The sequence below is a fragment of the Gopherus evgoodei genome, chromosome 11, assembly GCF_007399415.2.
Source record: "Gopherus evgoodei ecotype Sinaloan lineage chromosome 11, rGopEvg1_v1.p, whole genome shotgun sequence".
NCBI lineage: Eukaryota > Metazoa > Chordata > Testudines > Testudinidae > Gopherus > Gopherus evgoodei.
Window position 1 is genome coordinate 1,068,515 of NC_044332.1, and position 17,984 is coordinate 1,086,498.

A 17,984-nucleotide genomic window follows, 5' to 3' on the forward strand; every position below is an offset into this window, starting at 1 on the left:
ATGATGGGACACAGATTGAATTTTACCAATCTTTCCCTTCCCTGTTTGTCTCCTCCTTCCTTAACCTCCTTCAATATTTCCTTTTCTGCAGCAAATTCTAACTTCCCCCATTCTATGCCATTCTTTATAGTTGCAAGGCTCAGAAGATACAGCTCTGCACTATTTACATTCAGAGTAGTAGCTGTGTTAGTCTGTATCAACAAAAAGAATGAGGCGTACTTGTGGCGCCTTAGAAACTAACAGATGTATTTGGGCATAAGCTTTCATGGGCTAAAACCCACTTAATCGGATGCATGCAGCGGAAAATACAGTAGGAAGATATATACCAGTATACACAGAGAACATGAAAAAAGTGGGGGTTGCCATGCCAACTATAACGAGACTAATCAGTTAAGGTGGGCTAGTATCAGCAGGAGAAACAAAACTTATGTAGTGATAACTCACACTTTCTAGTCAATTGTTGGAAATGGGCTATCCTGATTATCACTACAAAAGTTTTATTTCTGCTACTAGCCCACCGTAATTGATTAGTCTCATAGTTGGCATGGCAACCCCCATTTTTTTCATGTTTTGTGTATATACTGGTGTATATCTTCCTACGTATTTTCCACTGCATGCATCCGGTGAAGTGGGTTTTAGCCCACGAAAGCTTATGCCCAAATATATCTGTTAGTCTCTAAGGTGCCACAAGTACTCCTCATTCTATTTACATTCAGTTCACGTTTGGAAGGTTTTTTGGTTTGTTTTTTTTTTTCCTCCTCAACCATGAGGTCTAGTAACTTACGTATTTGAATGAAAGATAGAAGAATTGGACTGTTTTATGGGCCACATAAATGTGTTAAGGAATCAAGGTGCATTCTGTAGGCTGGGTGTTTGACACAACTGATTTCCAGTTCCTCTTGTGCTCTGTTTCTTTGACAGCTGTGGAGCATGTCATGGAGGAAGCTTGCATAATCTACTGAATAAAAATCTTTTTATTTTGCACTGACAGCTTGTTTTTGTGGGGCTGCTGCTGCTTAGTTTTGCTCAGCTGCTAAATAGGTCTTGATTTCATACATTTCTCTTGAGGAGTGATGAGACAGCAGCTTTGTGAAAGAACCCTATCTTTATTTTGATAAACACATTGATATTTTTAAGAAAGAAGACTACTTTAAAACATTTAGTTGTGGAACCTATTTACTGCTCTTGGCGTGGGCATTTGAACGAAGGGTCTGTCTTGGTTTTAGTGTTGCCTTCCTAGTTCTCATATGCCCTCTATTCCTTTAAAAATCCATACAAGGATTAGAACAATTGATCAACTTGCTAAGATTCCATCAGCCCCCACAAATAAAATCCAGTCTTCTTCATGCACTTAGTCAGGGAAAACCTGGAAAATAGACTTTGCGTTATGCACTGAAGATCACATATGTGGGCTTTACTGGTCTACTGTTGAATACTACTTTGAAAGAAAGGTCAGAACTTGTTAGTGGTCAACCAAACAGCAAAACTTTATCCTAAAAGCTAGCAGGATGTTTAAACTCTCCCATGACAGTTTGCATGTATTGGAAGTTTAGTGTTCATGAAATGTGCCAGGTTAACAAAACAGGACACTGAAATCTTACATTTCTGCACAGCACCAGGTACAGTATGGTCAGTGCAAGTTTCCTCATATAGTCTTGCCACAGTGTTTCAACATAAGCTAGAAAAGATGACTCTGAGGATAGTTCGGTTCTTGGCCTCATTTCTGATGGTGTTATAATAAAGATATCAGTTGTGGTGATGGTTTTGATGTGAACACTTCACTAGGAATGGTACTGAATTTGTTGCAGGCAGCCCATTGAGCTACCTTTTTATATAATAAATACTTTCAATAACAAAATATATTACTTCTGAGGGAATTACGTTCCTAAAAATTATGCACACAATATTTTAAAATTCTGCAAAATTCTGCACATTTTATTTGTCAGTAAATAAATGTGGCTCCAGCATAGCAGTGGGGAGCACCCTGAAGCCCCCACCGCCCCTTAGCAATGAGGCTGCACCTGACACAGAGTAAGGGCTGGGCCTGCCCCAGAAACACCCCGGGGCCCTGCCCTTCTGTACCAGGCGCACCAGGTGTGGGTAGGCAGGTTCAGCCCAGCAGAGTCTTAGTGTAGGGGGATACGGGTGTGGGGTGAGAGGTTTTAGCATGAGGCAGTCTGGGTGTGGGCAGCTCAGTGGGGGACCTGGATGCACAGGGGCTTGTTGTGGGGTTCCGGGATTCATTGGGGGGGTCCTGGTGCTGGGGGATTGAGGCTTGATGAGGTGTGGGTCCAGGTGCAGTTGGTTGGGGCTCAGTGGGATTGGGGTCTAGGTGTAGGGGGCTTGTTGGAAGGGTCCAGGTATAGGGAGGTAGGGCTCATCAGGGTGAGGGTTCGATGGGCCTCCTTAATGGGGGACGCTGCTGCTGAGTGGACGCTGCATGCCAGGATCCCGCTTTTCCCCCATGATTCTCCTATCGCCTGTTCTCCATTCCCCCCCCTGCTCTATTCCACCCCCTTCCCTCATTTCCCCCACCCCTCCTTACCCAGCCCCACCGTGGGAACTCACTGTTCCACAGAAAATAGGAAGGCTCCCAGAACACAGAAGGTGAGCACAACTGGCACTGGGACCCAGGAGGCTGCATTCAGCTGCAGAATCAGCGGAGTCCGAGAGGAGAGACTGCCTCTGTGCTGGGCAGCTCTGTGTTTGCAGAAATGAGGACGGAGGGGGGCAGTCGCATGTAACCCCATGTGCCCCTGCATGCCTTGCCTCTGTTTGGGGGGCAGTCCCCCCAAAACTGCACACATGTTCACCCCCGTGAGGCTTCCCTGCTGCTTTTTGCAGGGAAAAGCAGGAAATGTGTGTGGGGGGTGTTTTCTGCAGGTGCGTGGTCCCGCAGAATCCCCCCAGGACCAGGAATATTGGTGCACACATATGCTCAGCCTTGCCCCCCGATGGTGATCACGCTTGCCCAGCCCCCTTCCCCCATCTCTGAGGCTGCTCCAGGCATGCTTGAACAGACGCACTGCCAGGGAAGAGGCATTTGTCCCCGGGCAGATTTTTTTTTCATTTTTCTGCACAGAGGGCACACAAAAATGCAGGCCATATGAATTCTGTGCCCCTGCGTTGGCACAGAATCTCCCCAGGAGTAATATATTTTGGAGTACTTCACTCTGAGTCCATAATGAAAATATTGTAATTTGTGGTGGGTTGAAAATCAAGGGGAGAGGTGGAATCGAGCTTTGACCTCCATGTGCTCTTGTTAGCCTATCAATCAAAAGGGAGTGGGAAGAAGTCAGTTCTTCGGCTAGCTGCTTTTCTCTCATGACTCCAATCTGTCCTGAATATTAAGGGGCTGTCTTAGAATACTAATCTGTCAGGTGTGCAGGAGACTGTACTTTTCCAACTCTAGCTAGATGAATGCAGTGTACACTAGTAGCTTTGCTTTTCTGTCCTCTTTTGGCTCATCGTCTGCTGCCATTGGCTGAGATAGGGAACCACCACTGTGACAAAATAGAGGCTTCAACATGGAATAAATTTGCAGTACATTTGGGGCAAAGACACTAAACCTTCTAACTCACTTGTTGGATGTAGAGTCACACCACTGCAGAGGGCCAGCAGAAAGCCTGAAGCATCACTTAAGTGCTGAAGATAGCAATTAAGTGGGACTGAAGTGTTGCATTAGACCTCATTCTGGCCCTCGGTATCTGTGTGAATTTCAGGGAAAGACCTGGTCTACACCTGAAACTTAGGTCAACCGAACTGCGTCACTCAGCATGTGAAAAATTCACACCTGAGAGATGCAGTTAAGCCGACCTAAGTCCCAGGGTAGACGTCGGTGGGTTGACAATAAAAACCCTCTGTCAACCTACTTTTCACTTCTTAGGGGTAAATTTACTACAGTGAAGGAAAAGCCTCTTCCATCAGGATAGTACATATCTACACTAGAATAGCTGCAGCTGTGCCAATGTAGCACTTGTAGTGTAGATTACAAGCATTAGTAGCAGCATTTGGCATCTTCTTTTTATTCCTGTTTTACATCTTGCTAATTGCACTGTAGGAAATAAATTGGAGGCAGAAGGAGTAAATGTAGGAGAGAATATTTTAATTGAACTCAGTGGCTCTGCCTACAGTAGCCTTAAAGTTGCCACCATGTTGCCTAATCCTGCTTTGTGCATATCTCATTGATGTCATGGCAAAACCAGCAGCTGCTTCTGGTACCTTGTATACACTAGCACTCAATCTCTTCTTTCCTTGCCCCCCACTGTTACAACCCCTGGAGTTGAATCTATGGTAGCAAGAGTGGAGAACTTGGGAGGTGGGGGAAAGTCAGTATGAACAGTGCCAAAGGCAACAGGGGCAGAGGGAGAAAGCAACAAAACTGAGTAATGCGACTTTTTTTTAAAAAAAGAAAACAATTAAATGATGGTCATGAGGGACAAAGTTTTAAATATCAGTTGAGTAGATATTTTACTTAATTCATGTCTTCCTGCTGGAGTACAGCTGTTGGTTATTAAAAGGTTCTGTAACCTTAAGTGTCAGCCAAGGGAATGTGATAGTGCAGCATGGTTTTTAAGGTGTGTATGTGGGTGCTGGTGCTTGCTCGCTCTCAGTTCAGGTATAAACTGGAGGCTGTTACTATTTTAAAAAAAAATTAGTCCTGTTGAAAGTAACCTTCAGTATGGGGGTGAGCATTCTTAGTGTTGTTTTTAACCCATCTGTGTAATTTTCCACTATAAATATCAGTGCCAGTCTATTGTATACAGTTCCTTCCATCCTTACCCTCTGCTTTCTATTGCGTATGACACCTCAGCTGAAAGTGCATATTTCAAGACTCGCTGGAGTACAGTGTGGCTTAGTTTTTCTCTCAAGTATTGCGTAGAAATAAATGTCTTGGTTCCATTTGGTATTCTTGCTTAAGGAACTACTGCAAACATTTGTTTTTCTGTTTGTATATTTAAAAACACAACAAAATAATAATTAAAAAAACTGAGCTGAACACTCATACTCTAACCAGGTTTAAAAATAGATGAAGGTTGGAAACCTGTACTTTGATTCGTTTGCTGTGACATTGGCGTCAGCATGTGACATTATCTATGTGCAGATTTGTCACGCTGTTGACTAAGTCTGTATTTACACAATAGGAAGATATTTCTGCCCATTGGGAAAGGGGTGAAGAACATTTTTCCTACATGCTAATCCAGCTCCTTGCTTTTGTGTTCTTGGAGAATGTTTGTTTGAAATGCTTTCTTCTAACATTCTGCCTATTATTAGGCTGAATGGCAGAAATATTCTTTTTAAATTAAGGACATCTTTTTTTATATTATATTTTGACGTAATTATCATGAAGGTCATGAACTGGAACACTTTTGCGGTGAGGCTTGGTGCTAGTACAGGGATATATTCTGGAGACCAGTGATTTTCCTGTCACTGGAATCTTTTTTTAATAGAGAGAAGTTTAACATAACTTATATTGTAATATCAAGATCACTGTACAGTTTCCAGCACCAATAAAATAACAGGTAATGGTAATATTCTTCCACTGAAAGCTTGACATGAAATGTAAATAAACTAGCAATTGTAAGTTAGCATAACTAATTACTTTCCCTGTACTTTCCATATGTACTATATCTATCCATTAAACCTTTTGACTGCAATTCATAACATTTGTTTGTCCAGAATTGGAGATAATTTTGATGGAACTGTAACTTGCTCTGAATACTATAAAGTTCAGTCTACAGCAGTTGATCTGGCAGATGTGCTATTTCCAGATGTTCAGCCGCTAAAACTATTCAGATCATCATCTTTTTCAGGACAGAGCGACATACTGATTTACCCCATTCCACTTGCTTTTCTTGTGCTATACTACTAGCCGAGATAATATGCACATTCCATAATCACTTTATCCACAACCTGGTTCTTGTAGTATTCAGTTTATATTGGAATTCAGATTTGGGTGATGTTGGTTGACATGGAGAAAAGTAGAAGAATAAGGGGAAAGCATCAGAACAGTTGCTCTGGAATTTGTGCTGTTGCAACAGCCTCTAACAGACAAAGTTACAAGGGCATCAAAGTATATTTAGAATCCTGCTGCTTCTTTTCTTTAATGCTACTTAACTGTACTGTGTAAAGCAAAGCTTAATATAGTTGCTCAGAATGTCAAGTTTTCAGTGGAAAATCTGGCCATCTGTAATACTTTGGTTTTGGTAAAGATTGTGTTGGAAAAGTGGTGCAGTAATATACTAATCTTCTATATGCGGAAGTTAAGCTCAAATGAATAGTGAATAGTATTTTCTATATACCAATTTAGCAGGTAGAGACAAAGTTAAATACATATGTCATTGTGATGCAGCTGTTCTGCATACTTTTTCCCCTCTACGTCCTTAATTCTTTCCCTCTTATGAGGGTGGTTCTGTACTTTTGTGATCTTTTTGATATATTCAGTTTTTGAAATGAGGGTGGGGGGTGGGGGCAGGGAAGTGCAGAATAATCTGGAAAGGAGGGAAATTTAAACCCAAATACTGTGTATGCTTAGGTATTCCTTTGTCTGTCAGGACTCTCATTGTTAACTCACTAAATGGTTCACATTTTAGGTAACCTCAAAACATTTTTAATGACACCATGCATAGTTCTTTTCCCTTGATATACCAAGACTTACATGAACAGAGATTTCTAAACATTAGTAAGGTACATTGTGTGAAACAGAAAATGACGTCTCCACTTAGAAAAAACATGTTTTAAGTGCTCTTAAAATGACCATGCAAAATCTTAGGCAAACAATTGAATTTAAACTGCAATGCAGGCTTTTAAAGTGACTGGGAATTTTTCAAACAGTCTAATGTAAGCCCATCAAAACAGGAGAAGACTGACGATTCAGAATAGATCTTCATTTATGCTATTACTCTATTTGTGTGCATGTACATACCCACTTGAGTAAGAGGTGGTTCAGTGAAAGGAATTTTGGGGGCTGCACAATGCCACTGTGATGGCAGGTGCCACTCTTAGGTTTTGACAAATATTCAGGACTCCATCCTACACCCTAGAACATTATTAGAAGTTGAGTTCCTGTACTCTGCAAAATGTTACCAAACAATATTAAAAGCTAGTGTGAATTATTTACCTGAGTAGCAGAATACCAAAGCAGGAACGCATCAGTGTGTTCCCCAGGTATGATCTGAAAGATGCTCAAAATGTTATGATTATAGGAAAGCCACAAAAGGGGAGCTGATTTTAAAAAGTCCACAATGCGACCTGAACATTTAGTGTGACTGGTACAGAGAGCTTGCTACCCTGGAAAGAATATAACTCAAATCCTCAGTCATGTTGTATGCAAAAGCAAAAATCAGCACGAGTTAAAATAGTACACTAGGGCAGGGGTTCTTGCAACAAATTCCTTGGTGGCCTCAGAGTGCGGTCACCAACTCTTGGTGGTGGCTGCTCTCACAAATCCATCTCTCTGTCCCTGCTTCCTGTGGCCCTTCATTGAGATCCCGCTCTGGGGAAAGTGGGTTGGGAACTCTCCCGTCGCCTGTGGAGTCCCAGGCTCCCTGTGCTCTTGGCAGGTGGGAGCGGGGGAGCTGCCCAGGGGAGTTCCCCAGTGACTGAATGCTGCGGCTCACTCCACGGACTAGAGCTACCTCCAGCGCCATGCACGCCAGCCCCACATGTTTCCAGAGGGCGGCCAGGATCCCCAAGGAGGCCGTGTGGTGGAGAGCGCTGATTGATCCCTGCTGGCAGTGCTAGCGTAAACACTAAGGCAGCACATCTCGCTGCTCTTGGTAACAGCTATTCAGGACCAACAGCTGAGTGCTGCATGGAGGGGCTTCCTCTTCCCCCAAATCTCCACCCATGCTTTGAAGGCTGTCATGGCCACACAGAAAAAAATCTGCTGGTGGCCACATTTGAGAAACACTGCACTAGCCAGCTCTATCCAAAGAGATGTTGATCTGCAGGAAGAGCACAAAACCCATATGGAGACTAAGCAACACAGCAATGCCTCAGTCTTTGGCAAAGAGCCATTATAGAGACATATAACTTCCCTGACCATCAGTTCTTATTTTCGAAACCAGCTGATGTTTCTGTCTGGACACATAGTACAAATCTGTTTATGTAGTTTTAAGTCTTATACTTTTGGATTTTAAGTGAGTGCTAACATGACTCATATATGGAGCTAACAATCAAAAACACTAAAACTCAAGTGGTTGTGAATATCACATTGCGTATCTGCCCCTGGGAACTTTAATTGACATTGGACTGTGTTGACTTAGGAATTGCCAATGCTACTGGTATTGGGACACTTGATATCTGTAAAAATACAGCTAAAAGCAGAGAATGAAATTGCCAGTATGAAATCAGTTCTGCTTGAATGCAATCAAACTAACTAACAAGCGAGAACGTTAAACTGGGGGAGGCTTTTCAAAGACACAGATGGCTGTTAAGTGCCTAACTCCCTGAAAGTCTATTGTAGTTAAGTGGCTCACTGCCATTTGCTTTTGAAAATCTCCCCCTGTTGTTCTTGCAGTGTAGAACATGTGACAGCCAGTGGAGGCATGTACCAAATTCTAATTTGTTCAAAAAATTTAGTGTAAGGGGCAGATGGCAGAATAACTGAGCAAGTATGTATTCAATTTCCTGTCTTTTTATGCTTAACCAGCCATCTAGGCTTAAATGAGCATATAAAATGTAAAATCTGATGTATACTGTACAGAGACGCAATTACACATACAAGCTGAAAGAAACTCAGCTGCACTATTTGAAGCAGGTGAACAAATACTGAAAAGGAAATCTTAAAATTAAAAACTTTTTTCCAGTTAATAAATGGTCATTGTTTTGCCTTGAAATAGTGACTTCAACTTCAGAGGACAAGAAACTGATGTGGAAATCTGCTCAAGCACTTAGGATTTAGCTCTGTGAAGAAGGGAGATGTGCTTCTGCATCCCTTCAGTCAGGAATAAAAAGTAGCAGGGAAAATGGTTTTTTGGAGTGGGGGTGGGGGAGGAGATTTCTTTTGTCTCTAAAGTAAGCAGGTAACTCTGGAATATCGAGTAGCTCTGAGTAAGAAAATATCCTTTTTTACATAGTCAGTTTTAAATGGAACTGTACTTAGTTTGAGCTACAGGGGAACTTTCTTGGTGGCTCCTGCCAAGCTAGCCACAAGAAGAGCTCTAATTTGTAGGAAGCTCTTGGTCTGGTGAGGGCTGTTGGCCTCCTGTGGATAACATGAGAAGGAAGACCTTGATGAATGGACAGTTAAAAGTAATTGAGTGTAGGTAAGAGAATTTCCCCATGTGCATAATTTAAAGGTTATGAAATAGATTTTTTGGTTTTTTTGCTTGTTCCACAACTTTGCATCTTTTTTTAGAATATTTATAAGCTTACTTCAGAAACCCCATACTGGTTTTGTTTTGCAGTTGTAATGAATGTCAGAACATTTCTTCTTGCTTGTCATGATGCATTTTTGTTTGCAGCCAATTTTGATTTGTCCTTGACTTTGAAACTGTAATAAACCTAAAAGCACTAGGAACTGTCCTGGTTAAAGATTGATACAAGTGAAATTGGCTTGTAGACTTTGACAGTTTATCATAATACTGTTAAGGTGCCACTATAGTCTGTTTCTATTGAAATGTGGGTGTAACTCTATAAGCCTTTTACACTCAGTAGGAAAGGATGCAGCTGATGTCTGTTTGCTGTAGAAAAAGATGAAATCTGTTCCTATTTTATGAAGTTGTAATATTAACATAATGTACTAAATATCTCATCATTTGAAGTGCTTATTTACTAGTGGATTTCAAAGAGATTCCACATAGCCTCTGCCAGGGTGGCCTTTTCTTTGTCCTTTTGTGAAAGAGATATTGTACAATGTCTTATCTGATAGTCTTCTATCAATGCGGTAAAAGGTTTTATTGGCACTAGTTTAAGACTACATGTAACATGCTTGTGAGCAACTCCCTCGAGCTTTATACCAGACTAAGGGCATGGCTACACTTGCAGATGTAGAGTGCTTTGAGTTAAACCAGCCTTCATAGCGCAGTAGGGAAAGCGCTGTAGTCTGTCCACACTGACAGCTGCCAATGCACTGGCCTTGCCACATTAGTAGCTTTTGCAATGGCCACAGAGAGCAGTGCATTGTGGTAGGTATCCCAGCATGCAAGTGGCCTCAATGTGCTTTTTAAATGGGGCTGGGGTGGAGTGTGATCACGAATATGTTGTATGTATATGTAAGGGGGGAGAGTGGGTTTTTTGGGGGCTGAGAGCATATCAGCATGCTGTCTTGTAAGCTGAGACAGCAGCAGGTCTCCTTCTCTCTCTGCGCCTCTCTCGCACACAGCATTCCGCAGTAATGGTTGCTTTGTCTCGGAGCAGATAAGCATGCTGGCTGTCAAATGGAGCTTTCAAAGGGCATATCCAAAACAATGACGAGTCACTTGACTTTAGGGGATTATGGGATGTTTCCAAAGGCTGATCAGAGTGTAGTAATGCAACACCTAGTTCACACTGATGCTGGGGCGCTCCAGTGGGGGCACATCAAACATTATTCTACTTGCTGAGGTGGAGTACCAGGAGCGCTCTAGCCGTGGAGTCCGAGCACTCTGTGTGACTTGCCAGTGTGGAGGGGTACTGAGCTAGTGCGCCTGGGGCTCCTTTAATGTGCTGTAACTCGCAAGTGTAGCCAAACTCTAAGTGTGCTGAAATGAGCTGAAAAATACCATGTACCAGGCTCATCTGCAAAACCATGCATATATTTCCTGTGGTAAATCTTCTCTCTCTCTCTCAAATCTGTCCCATCCTCATCCAGTCTTTTGCCACCAGTAAAGACCATAGGTCCTCTGTGCAAACTTGGATGCATGCAGCTGGTCAAAAGGCTCTGTTTTCACATCTCTCATCCAGGTAACTATGCCAGCTTCTCTAGTTCTCAACAGTTTTCCTCCAGACTTTGAGGAGAGGCAGATGAAGCAAGCTTTCATTCTGAGATTGTTTTTGCCTCATATTTTTATCACTTTCCCCAGTGTCTCTTTCTCTAGTAATTTGGGCAATATGCTTGGAAAAGAGGGACAGAGAAGGATAGTTTAATGGTGCACCGTTTTTGGTAACATTAGGCAGACCACCATAGCAGGCACCTTATAGGCTAACAGACGTTTTGGAACATGAGCTTTCGTGGGTGAATACCCACTTCGTCGGATGCATGTAGTGGAAATTTCCAGACTAACACGGCTACCCCTCTGATACTTGACACCATAGCAGGATAATTTTGTTCTAATTACAAAGGCTTCTAGGCTCACTTAAATCCCAGGTGGCTTCCAGTGATCGTTTGAAGAGGTGAAATGGCATGGCTTCAGAGCACGTGTGCATCTTTCACACAGGGATCTCATTGCTCTGTGAATACTGAGCCTCACAATATTGCACATGTAGGGTATTGCAGATACAAAGTGGGTTTCAGCTTGTTTTGTTCGTGCATTTGTGTATGGGCTCCACCTGGTATGTGTTGCTCTGTAGCCTGTGCTTTGGTGAATCATTCATTTGACAGGTATTAAGGGAGTGAATGGGGAAGAGTTTGGTCTACAACATATAATGGGGTAATAGATGGGAATGTTCTTGTCTCTCTTTTGGAAGAGAAGAGGTGTATTGATCTCTGATAAGTCCTGGAAGGGTAGGGGAGGATTGAGTTTCTGGTGTTAGCTAATATGTAGTGTCTTTCCTGATAGACTGCTTGTGTGCTCAATCTTTGTATTTGTAAATTTATTGTACCAAGCATTCGTAGAGTGCAGATGTCCAAAGAAAGACATTCACGGCTTTGAAAAACTACGAGGCAGTCGTGAATGAGATGCTGTTCCAGGTAAGCTTGAGAATGAGGATAGTCAGCTTCTGAATAAATTAAGTTTTCATCACTTTTAAAAAACATCAGTCTAACTTCTATGGATGTGAAGAGAACTTTCCAAATATGAGCATAGTATATGCTAATACAGTGCTGTCTTCTCTGTTCTGCAGAGAGCACTCTAGTGCCTCTGCAACTGCTCATCGTTTTGTCGAGATGCACCAGAATGAGAATTAAATAGATGTTTGTTAGTTTAGTTTTCTCATCCATTGGCAGAGATCTAGCTCCAGTTGTATATTCTCTGCTCCCTCAACTGATGAATGCAGAGAATCAGGGTGTTTTTTGGGACAGGATCTTTTTGAGTGAGTTCAGGGAATTGGGTACTAGGAAGAGAGGGCACAGCATCCACCTGCTGAAATGCAGTGATTCCTCTAGGTCTGAATACTGTTCCTTACAGGGATAACAGGTGTATTTTGGATGTGACAGTCAACATGTCTGATAGGATTTTCGTAATAACCAGGAACAACATGATCAACCCTATCCCAGAGAGAGATTCTCCTGTCATGCATCGAACAAAGATTCCTACCTCTGGGTGCACTGCTAACCACGGGGAGATGAACACCAAGACGTAATGTGATAGAAATTAGATTAGCAGAGTGGATCCTACACCCGGATCTATTTTACTCCATTGTAAGACAACTTCTTGGGCTGATGATGGAACTCTTTGCATCTTGAAACAATAAATAAAGTGTCCTGTCCGCTCTCTGTGTCAGGACCCAGGATGGATGTTAAGTGGTGAATGACCTCTTCTGAAGCTGGGCAAGGTACCTGCAATGTCTGTCTTGTTATCCTGGGAGCAGGTGGAAAGGATAGGAACAAGAGAGCAGTGGGGATAATGTTTATGCTTTTCTATCTGAAGAGGCTATGGCTCTCAGGCTTGATTAACCTAGTATTGGATCTTTGGATGTCTCTATCTCAGAGAATGTCTGCTATTGTAAGGCCAGTCCTCCATCCAGGACCCATGCCAATTTAAAACCCATAACTTAGATGAAGTCATTATTTCTCTCATGTGCCTCAGACAACAAATAGAACTTATTCTGCTGAGTAGTGCAAAGTTCATAGTTTTAATTACCATGTTAAACCAGTGAAACACAGCCTTGCATTCTTCCAAGGAAGGCTTTATTGTGGGGGTATAAGAGTGTCCAAGCAAAAAAAACCCCAGTCTCTGTATTTTTATGTTCTTGGCATGTTCAAAAAAAAAAAGGAGTGTTATATCAGTGCAAATGTTAAATACTTCCTTAGGGCAGCAACATTATCCCGATCCTGGAAGATCATAAAGCATGACCTTTGGAACCTCATTCTGCTCTTTACAGCACTGCCCAGATTGAACCTCTGCAGGAGGCCTTGTTATACTTCCGATCCATTTACAGTAGGCCTCCCAATGGCTGCTGTCTCCATCAGACAATTTTTTAATGTGATGTTATGGTCGTCTTAGAGAAAGCACTGATAATTTGTATTTGTAATTTAGACAGATAGTCTTCACAGTTGTCATAACTTACACTCTCATAGTAAATTCAATAAATACTTCCTCAAGTATCATGGCCCAGTCCTTAGGATTGTTGACAATCTCAGGACAGAGTAGACGTGTCTACTGTATTGAGATCTTCTGGACAGCCATTATTTCACCAAATTCTGAGTATTGGTTATTCAGTTTTAGCCAGTTCCATTTCTTTTGTTTTGGGAGAAGATGCTATCTATATATAATCTAGCTCATTTTGAATGTCCATACTTAGCCCTGGTCTACATTACGAGTTTAGGTCGAATTTAGCAGCGTTAGATCGATTTAACTCTGCACCTGTCCACAAGACGAAGCTGTTATTTTTGACATAAAGGGCTGTTAAAATTGATTTTGGTACTCCTCCCCTGATGAGGGGATTAGCACTGAAATCGACCTTGCCGGGTTGAATTTGGGGTAGTGTAGTTGCAATTTGACAGTATTGGCCTCCGGGAGCTATCCCAGAGAGCTCCATTGTGACCACTCTAGTCAACGTTCTCCACTCCGGATGCACTGGCCAGGTAGACAGGAAAAGGCCTGCGAACTTTTGAATCTCATTTCCTGTTTGGCCAGCGTGGGGATCTGCAGTGAGTGCAGATCTCATCAGCAGAGGTGACCATAATGGAGTCCCAGAATAGAAAAAGCTCCAGCATGGACTGAGTGGGAGGTATGGGATCTGATTGCTGTATGGGGAGATGAATCCGTGCTGTCAGAACTCCGTTCCAAAAGAGGAAATAAAGAAATAATAATAATAATAATAATAATAATGTCCAAACATTTTGAAAAAAATCTCCAAGGGCATGAAGGACAGAGGTTATAACAGAGACCTGCAGCAGTGCCGCATCAAACTTAAGGAGATGAGGCAAGCCTACCAAAACAACAGAGAGGCAAACAGCCACTCTGGGGCAGAGCCCCAGACATGCCGCTTCTGTGATGAGCTGCATGCCATTCTAGGTGGTGCAGCCACCGCTACCCCATCCCTGTGCTTTAACTCCGTCAGTGGAGTAGCACACAACAGGGATGCAGGTTTTGGGGACGAGGAAGATAGCTCACAGCAGGGAAGCAGAGAAACCGTTTTCCCCAACAGCCGGGAATTGTTTTTCACCCTGGATCTGGAATCAGTACCCCCTGAATCCACCCAGGGCTGCATTCCGGACCTGCCAGGTGGAGAAGGGACCTCTGGTGAGTGTACCTTTTTGTAAATATTATACATGGTTTAAAAGTAAGCGTGTTTAATGATTAAGTTGCCCTGGCATTCGTGACCAGTATAGCTACTGGAAAAGTCTGTTAAAGTGTCTGGGGATGGAGCGGAAATCCTCCAGGGACATCTCCGTAAAGCTCTCCTGCATGTACTCCCAAAGCCTTTGCAAAAGGTTTCTGGGGAGGGCAGCCTTAGTCTGTCCTCCATAATAGGACACTTTACCATGCCAGGCCAGTAGCACGTAGTCTGGAATCATTGCATAACAAAGCATGGCAGCGTATGGTCCTGGTGTTTGCTGGCATTCAAACAGCATCTGTTCTTGATGTCTCTGTGTTATCCTCAGGAGAGTGATATCATTCCTGGTCACCTGGTTGAAATAGGGTGATTTTATTAAGAGGACATTCATAGGTGCCCGTTCATGCTGGGCTGTTTGCCTGTGGCTGAACAGAAATGTTCCCCACTATTAGCCACGTGGTAGGGGGAGGGTGAAGGGATCATCCCAGAGAATTGGGTGGGTGTATGTGTGTGTGTGGGGTTAATTGAGTTTATGCTGCACGTTAACCCGAAAACCGCAGCCCCTCCTCCTTTTCAATGGCCAACCCATTCTAAATGGCCAACCCAGCAGCTGCTTGGTATGGGAAATGAGGGCATTGCTGCTGTTTTGAAACCATTCCCATGTTATGAAGGTTAAAGAAGCCAAAAGACTTTCTTACCATGGCTGCCTGCAAGCCAAATTCTGTTGCTCAGCCCTGCGTGAAAGATCTCTCACACCAAACTGGCATACCCTCAGTAAGAGGCAAAATGCAACCTTGTACCTAAAGCACATGTGCTATGTAATGTTAACAGCAAGGTTTACCGTGAAAGAGTCTACTCACTGTTCTCTAAAATGTGTCTTTTTAACTACCACTCTCCCATTTTTTTCCTCTACCAGCTGCAGATGTTTCAACACTCACACTATCTTCTCCTTCCCAGAGGCTAGCGAAGATTAGAAAGTGAAGAAAACTCACTCGCGATGAAATGTTCTCTGAGCTCATACAGTTCTCCCACGCTGAAAGATCCCAGCAGAATGCGTGGAGGCAGACAATGTCAGAGTCTAGGAAAGCACAATATGAATGCAAGGACAGGTGGCGGGGTGAAGATAAGTGGTGTCAGCTTGGTGACAGAAGGCAAGAGGAAATGCTGAGGCTACTGGAGGAACAAACTGATATGCTCCGGCATATAGTTGAGGTTCAGGAAAGGCAACTTGAGCTCAGACCGTCGCTACAGCCCCTGTGTAACCAACTGCCCTCCTCCCCAAGTTCCATAGCCTCCTCACCCAGACACCCAAGAACATGGTGTGGCACCTAACCACTCCACCCCAGAGGGCTACCCAAGCAATAGAAAGCTGGCCTTCAGTAAGTGTTTAAAGTGCAGTATGGCCTTGTCCTTCCCTCCTTCCTCACCCCACCCAGTGCTTCCCTCCTCCCTCACTCCTCCTGGGCTACCTTGGCAGTTATCCCCCTATTTGTGTGATGAATTAATAAAGAATGCATGAATGTGAAGCAAAAATGGCTTTATCGCCTCTGCAAGTGGTGATCAAAGGGGGGAAGGTAGAGTGGTTAGCTTACAGGGAAGTAGAGTGAACCAAGGGTGGGGTGGGGGGGTTTCATCGAGGGAACAAACAGAACTTTCACACCGTAGCCTGGGCAGTCATGAAACTGGTTTTCAAAGCTGCTCTGCGCAACGTCCCCTGCTGTACTCTGCTAACCGCCCCGGTGTCTGTCTGCGTGTAATCAGCGGCCAGGCGATTTGCCTCAACCTCCTACCCCGCCATAAACGTCTCCCTCTTACTCACACACGGATATTGTGGAGTGCACAGCAAGCGGTAATAACAATGGGAATATTGGTTTCTCTGAGGTCTATCCGAGTCAGTAAACTGCACCAGCATGCTTTTAAACATCCAAATGCACGTTCTGCCACCATTCTGCACTTGCCCAGCGTATAGCTGAACAGCTCTTGACTACAGTCCAGGCTGCCTGTGTATGGCTTTATGAGCCATGGTATTAAGGGGTAGGCTGGGTCCCCAAGGATAAATATAGGCATTTCAACATCCCCAACGGTTATTTTCTGGTCTGGGAAGAAAGTCCTTTGCTGCAGCTTTTGAAACAGACCCGAGTTCCTGAAGATGCGAGCATCCTGTACCGTTCCTGGCCATCCCATGTTGATGTTGGTGAAACGTTCCTTGTGATCCACCAGTGCATGCAACACCATTGAAAAGTACCCCTTTCGGTTTATGTACTCGCTGGCTTGGTGCTCTGGTCCCAAGATAGGGATATGGGATCCGTCTATTGCCTCACCACAATTAGGGAAGCCTTGATATCAGCAGCTCTTTGTTTGCCTTGGCTACTTAGGTCACAGCAGCCTCCACAGTGGATTTGCCCACTCCAAATTGATGCCCGATTGACCGGTAGCTGTGTGGAGTTGTAAGCTTCCACAGGGCTATCGCCACTCGCTTTTGAACTGTGAGGGCTGCTCTCATCTTGGTATTCTTGCGCTTCAGGGCAGAGGAAAGCAAGTCACAAAGTTCCATGAAAGTGCCCTTACGCATGCGAAAGGTTGGCAGCCACTGGGAATCGTCCCAGACATGCAACACTATGCGGTCCCATCAGTCTGTGCTTGTTTCCCGGGCCCAGAATTGGTGTTGCACAACATGAACCTGCCCCATTAACACAGTGATGTCCACATTGCCAGGGCCCATACTTTGAGAGAAGCCTATGTCCGTGTCCTCATCACTCTCATCAGCGCGCTGCCGTTGCCTCCTCGTCTGGTTTTGCTTTTGCATATTCTGGTTCTGCATATACTGCAGGATAATGCGTGTGGTGTTTACAGTGCTCGTAATTGCGGTGGTGATCTGAGTGGGCTCTATGCTTGCCGTGCTATGGCGTCTGTGCTGAAAAAAGGTGCGAAACGATTGTCTGCTATTGCTCTGACGGAGGGAGGGGCGACTGACGACATGGATTACAGGTTTGGCTTACAGGGTTGTCACACAGAATGGCCCCCTCAAGGACTGAACTCACAACCCTGGGTTTAGCAGGCCAGTGCTCAAACCACTGAGCTATCCCTCCCCCCAATATTCACGGCGGGGGTGTGTGTGTAAATGAATACAAATGAGTACAAAACAAATTTGGTCTTTTATTGTTTTGATCCACTCCATCTCTCTTATACAGCTTAGGCTGGCAGCAGATGGTGCAGTACAACTAACTGTTGTCGTCACCTGGCTGCTTGCCAGAAGATGGTGCATTACAACTGCTGGCCATCGTCGTCTCCCATTTATGTCCAGGCACCCCCGGTAGACCTCGCCAAGGCCAACCAGGAGCACACATCTGCCCAGGTGCCCCCAACCGACTTCACTGAGGTTGGCTAAAAGAGCACCCAGG

At 43.9% G+C, this 17,984-nt stretch overlaps 1 protein-coding gene across 2 annotated transcripts in view; it reads left to right on the forward strand.

Annotated features, from left to right (window-relative positions):
* Window positions 1-17,984, forward strand: part of HDAC4 (histone deacetylase 4) — a 450,554-nt gene that overhangs the window by 86,150 nt on the left and 346,420 nt on the right. The window contains exon 3 of one of the 2 annotated variants that reach the window (XM_030579819.1): window positions 12,333-12,636. The exons of the other annotated variant lie outside the window; for it this stretch is intronic. Within the exon in view, the coding sequence (XP_030435679.1) occupies window positions 12,612-12,636 (25 nt within the window). The 5' untranslated portion in view covers window positions 12,333-12,611. The remainder of the gene's footprint in view (window positions 1-12,332; window positions 12,637-17,984) is intronic. 2 annotated transcript variants of the gene reach the window in all.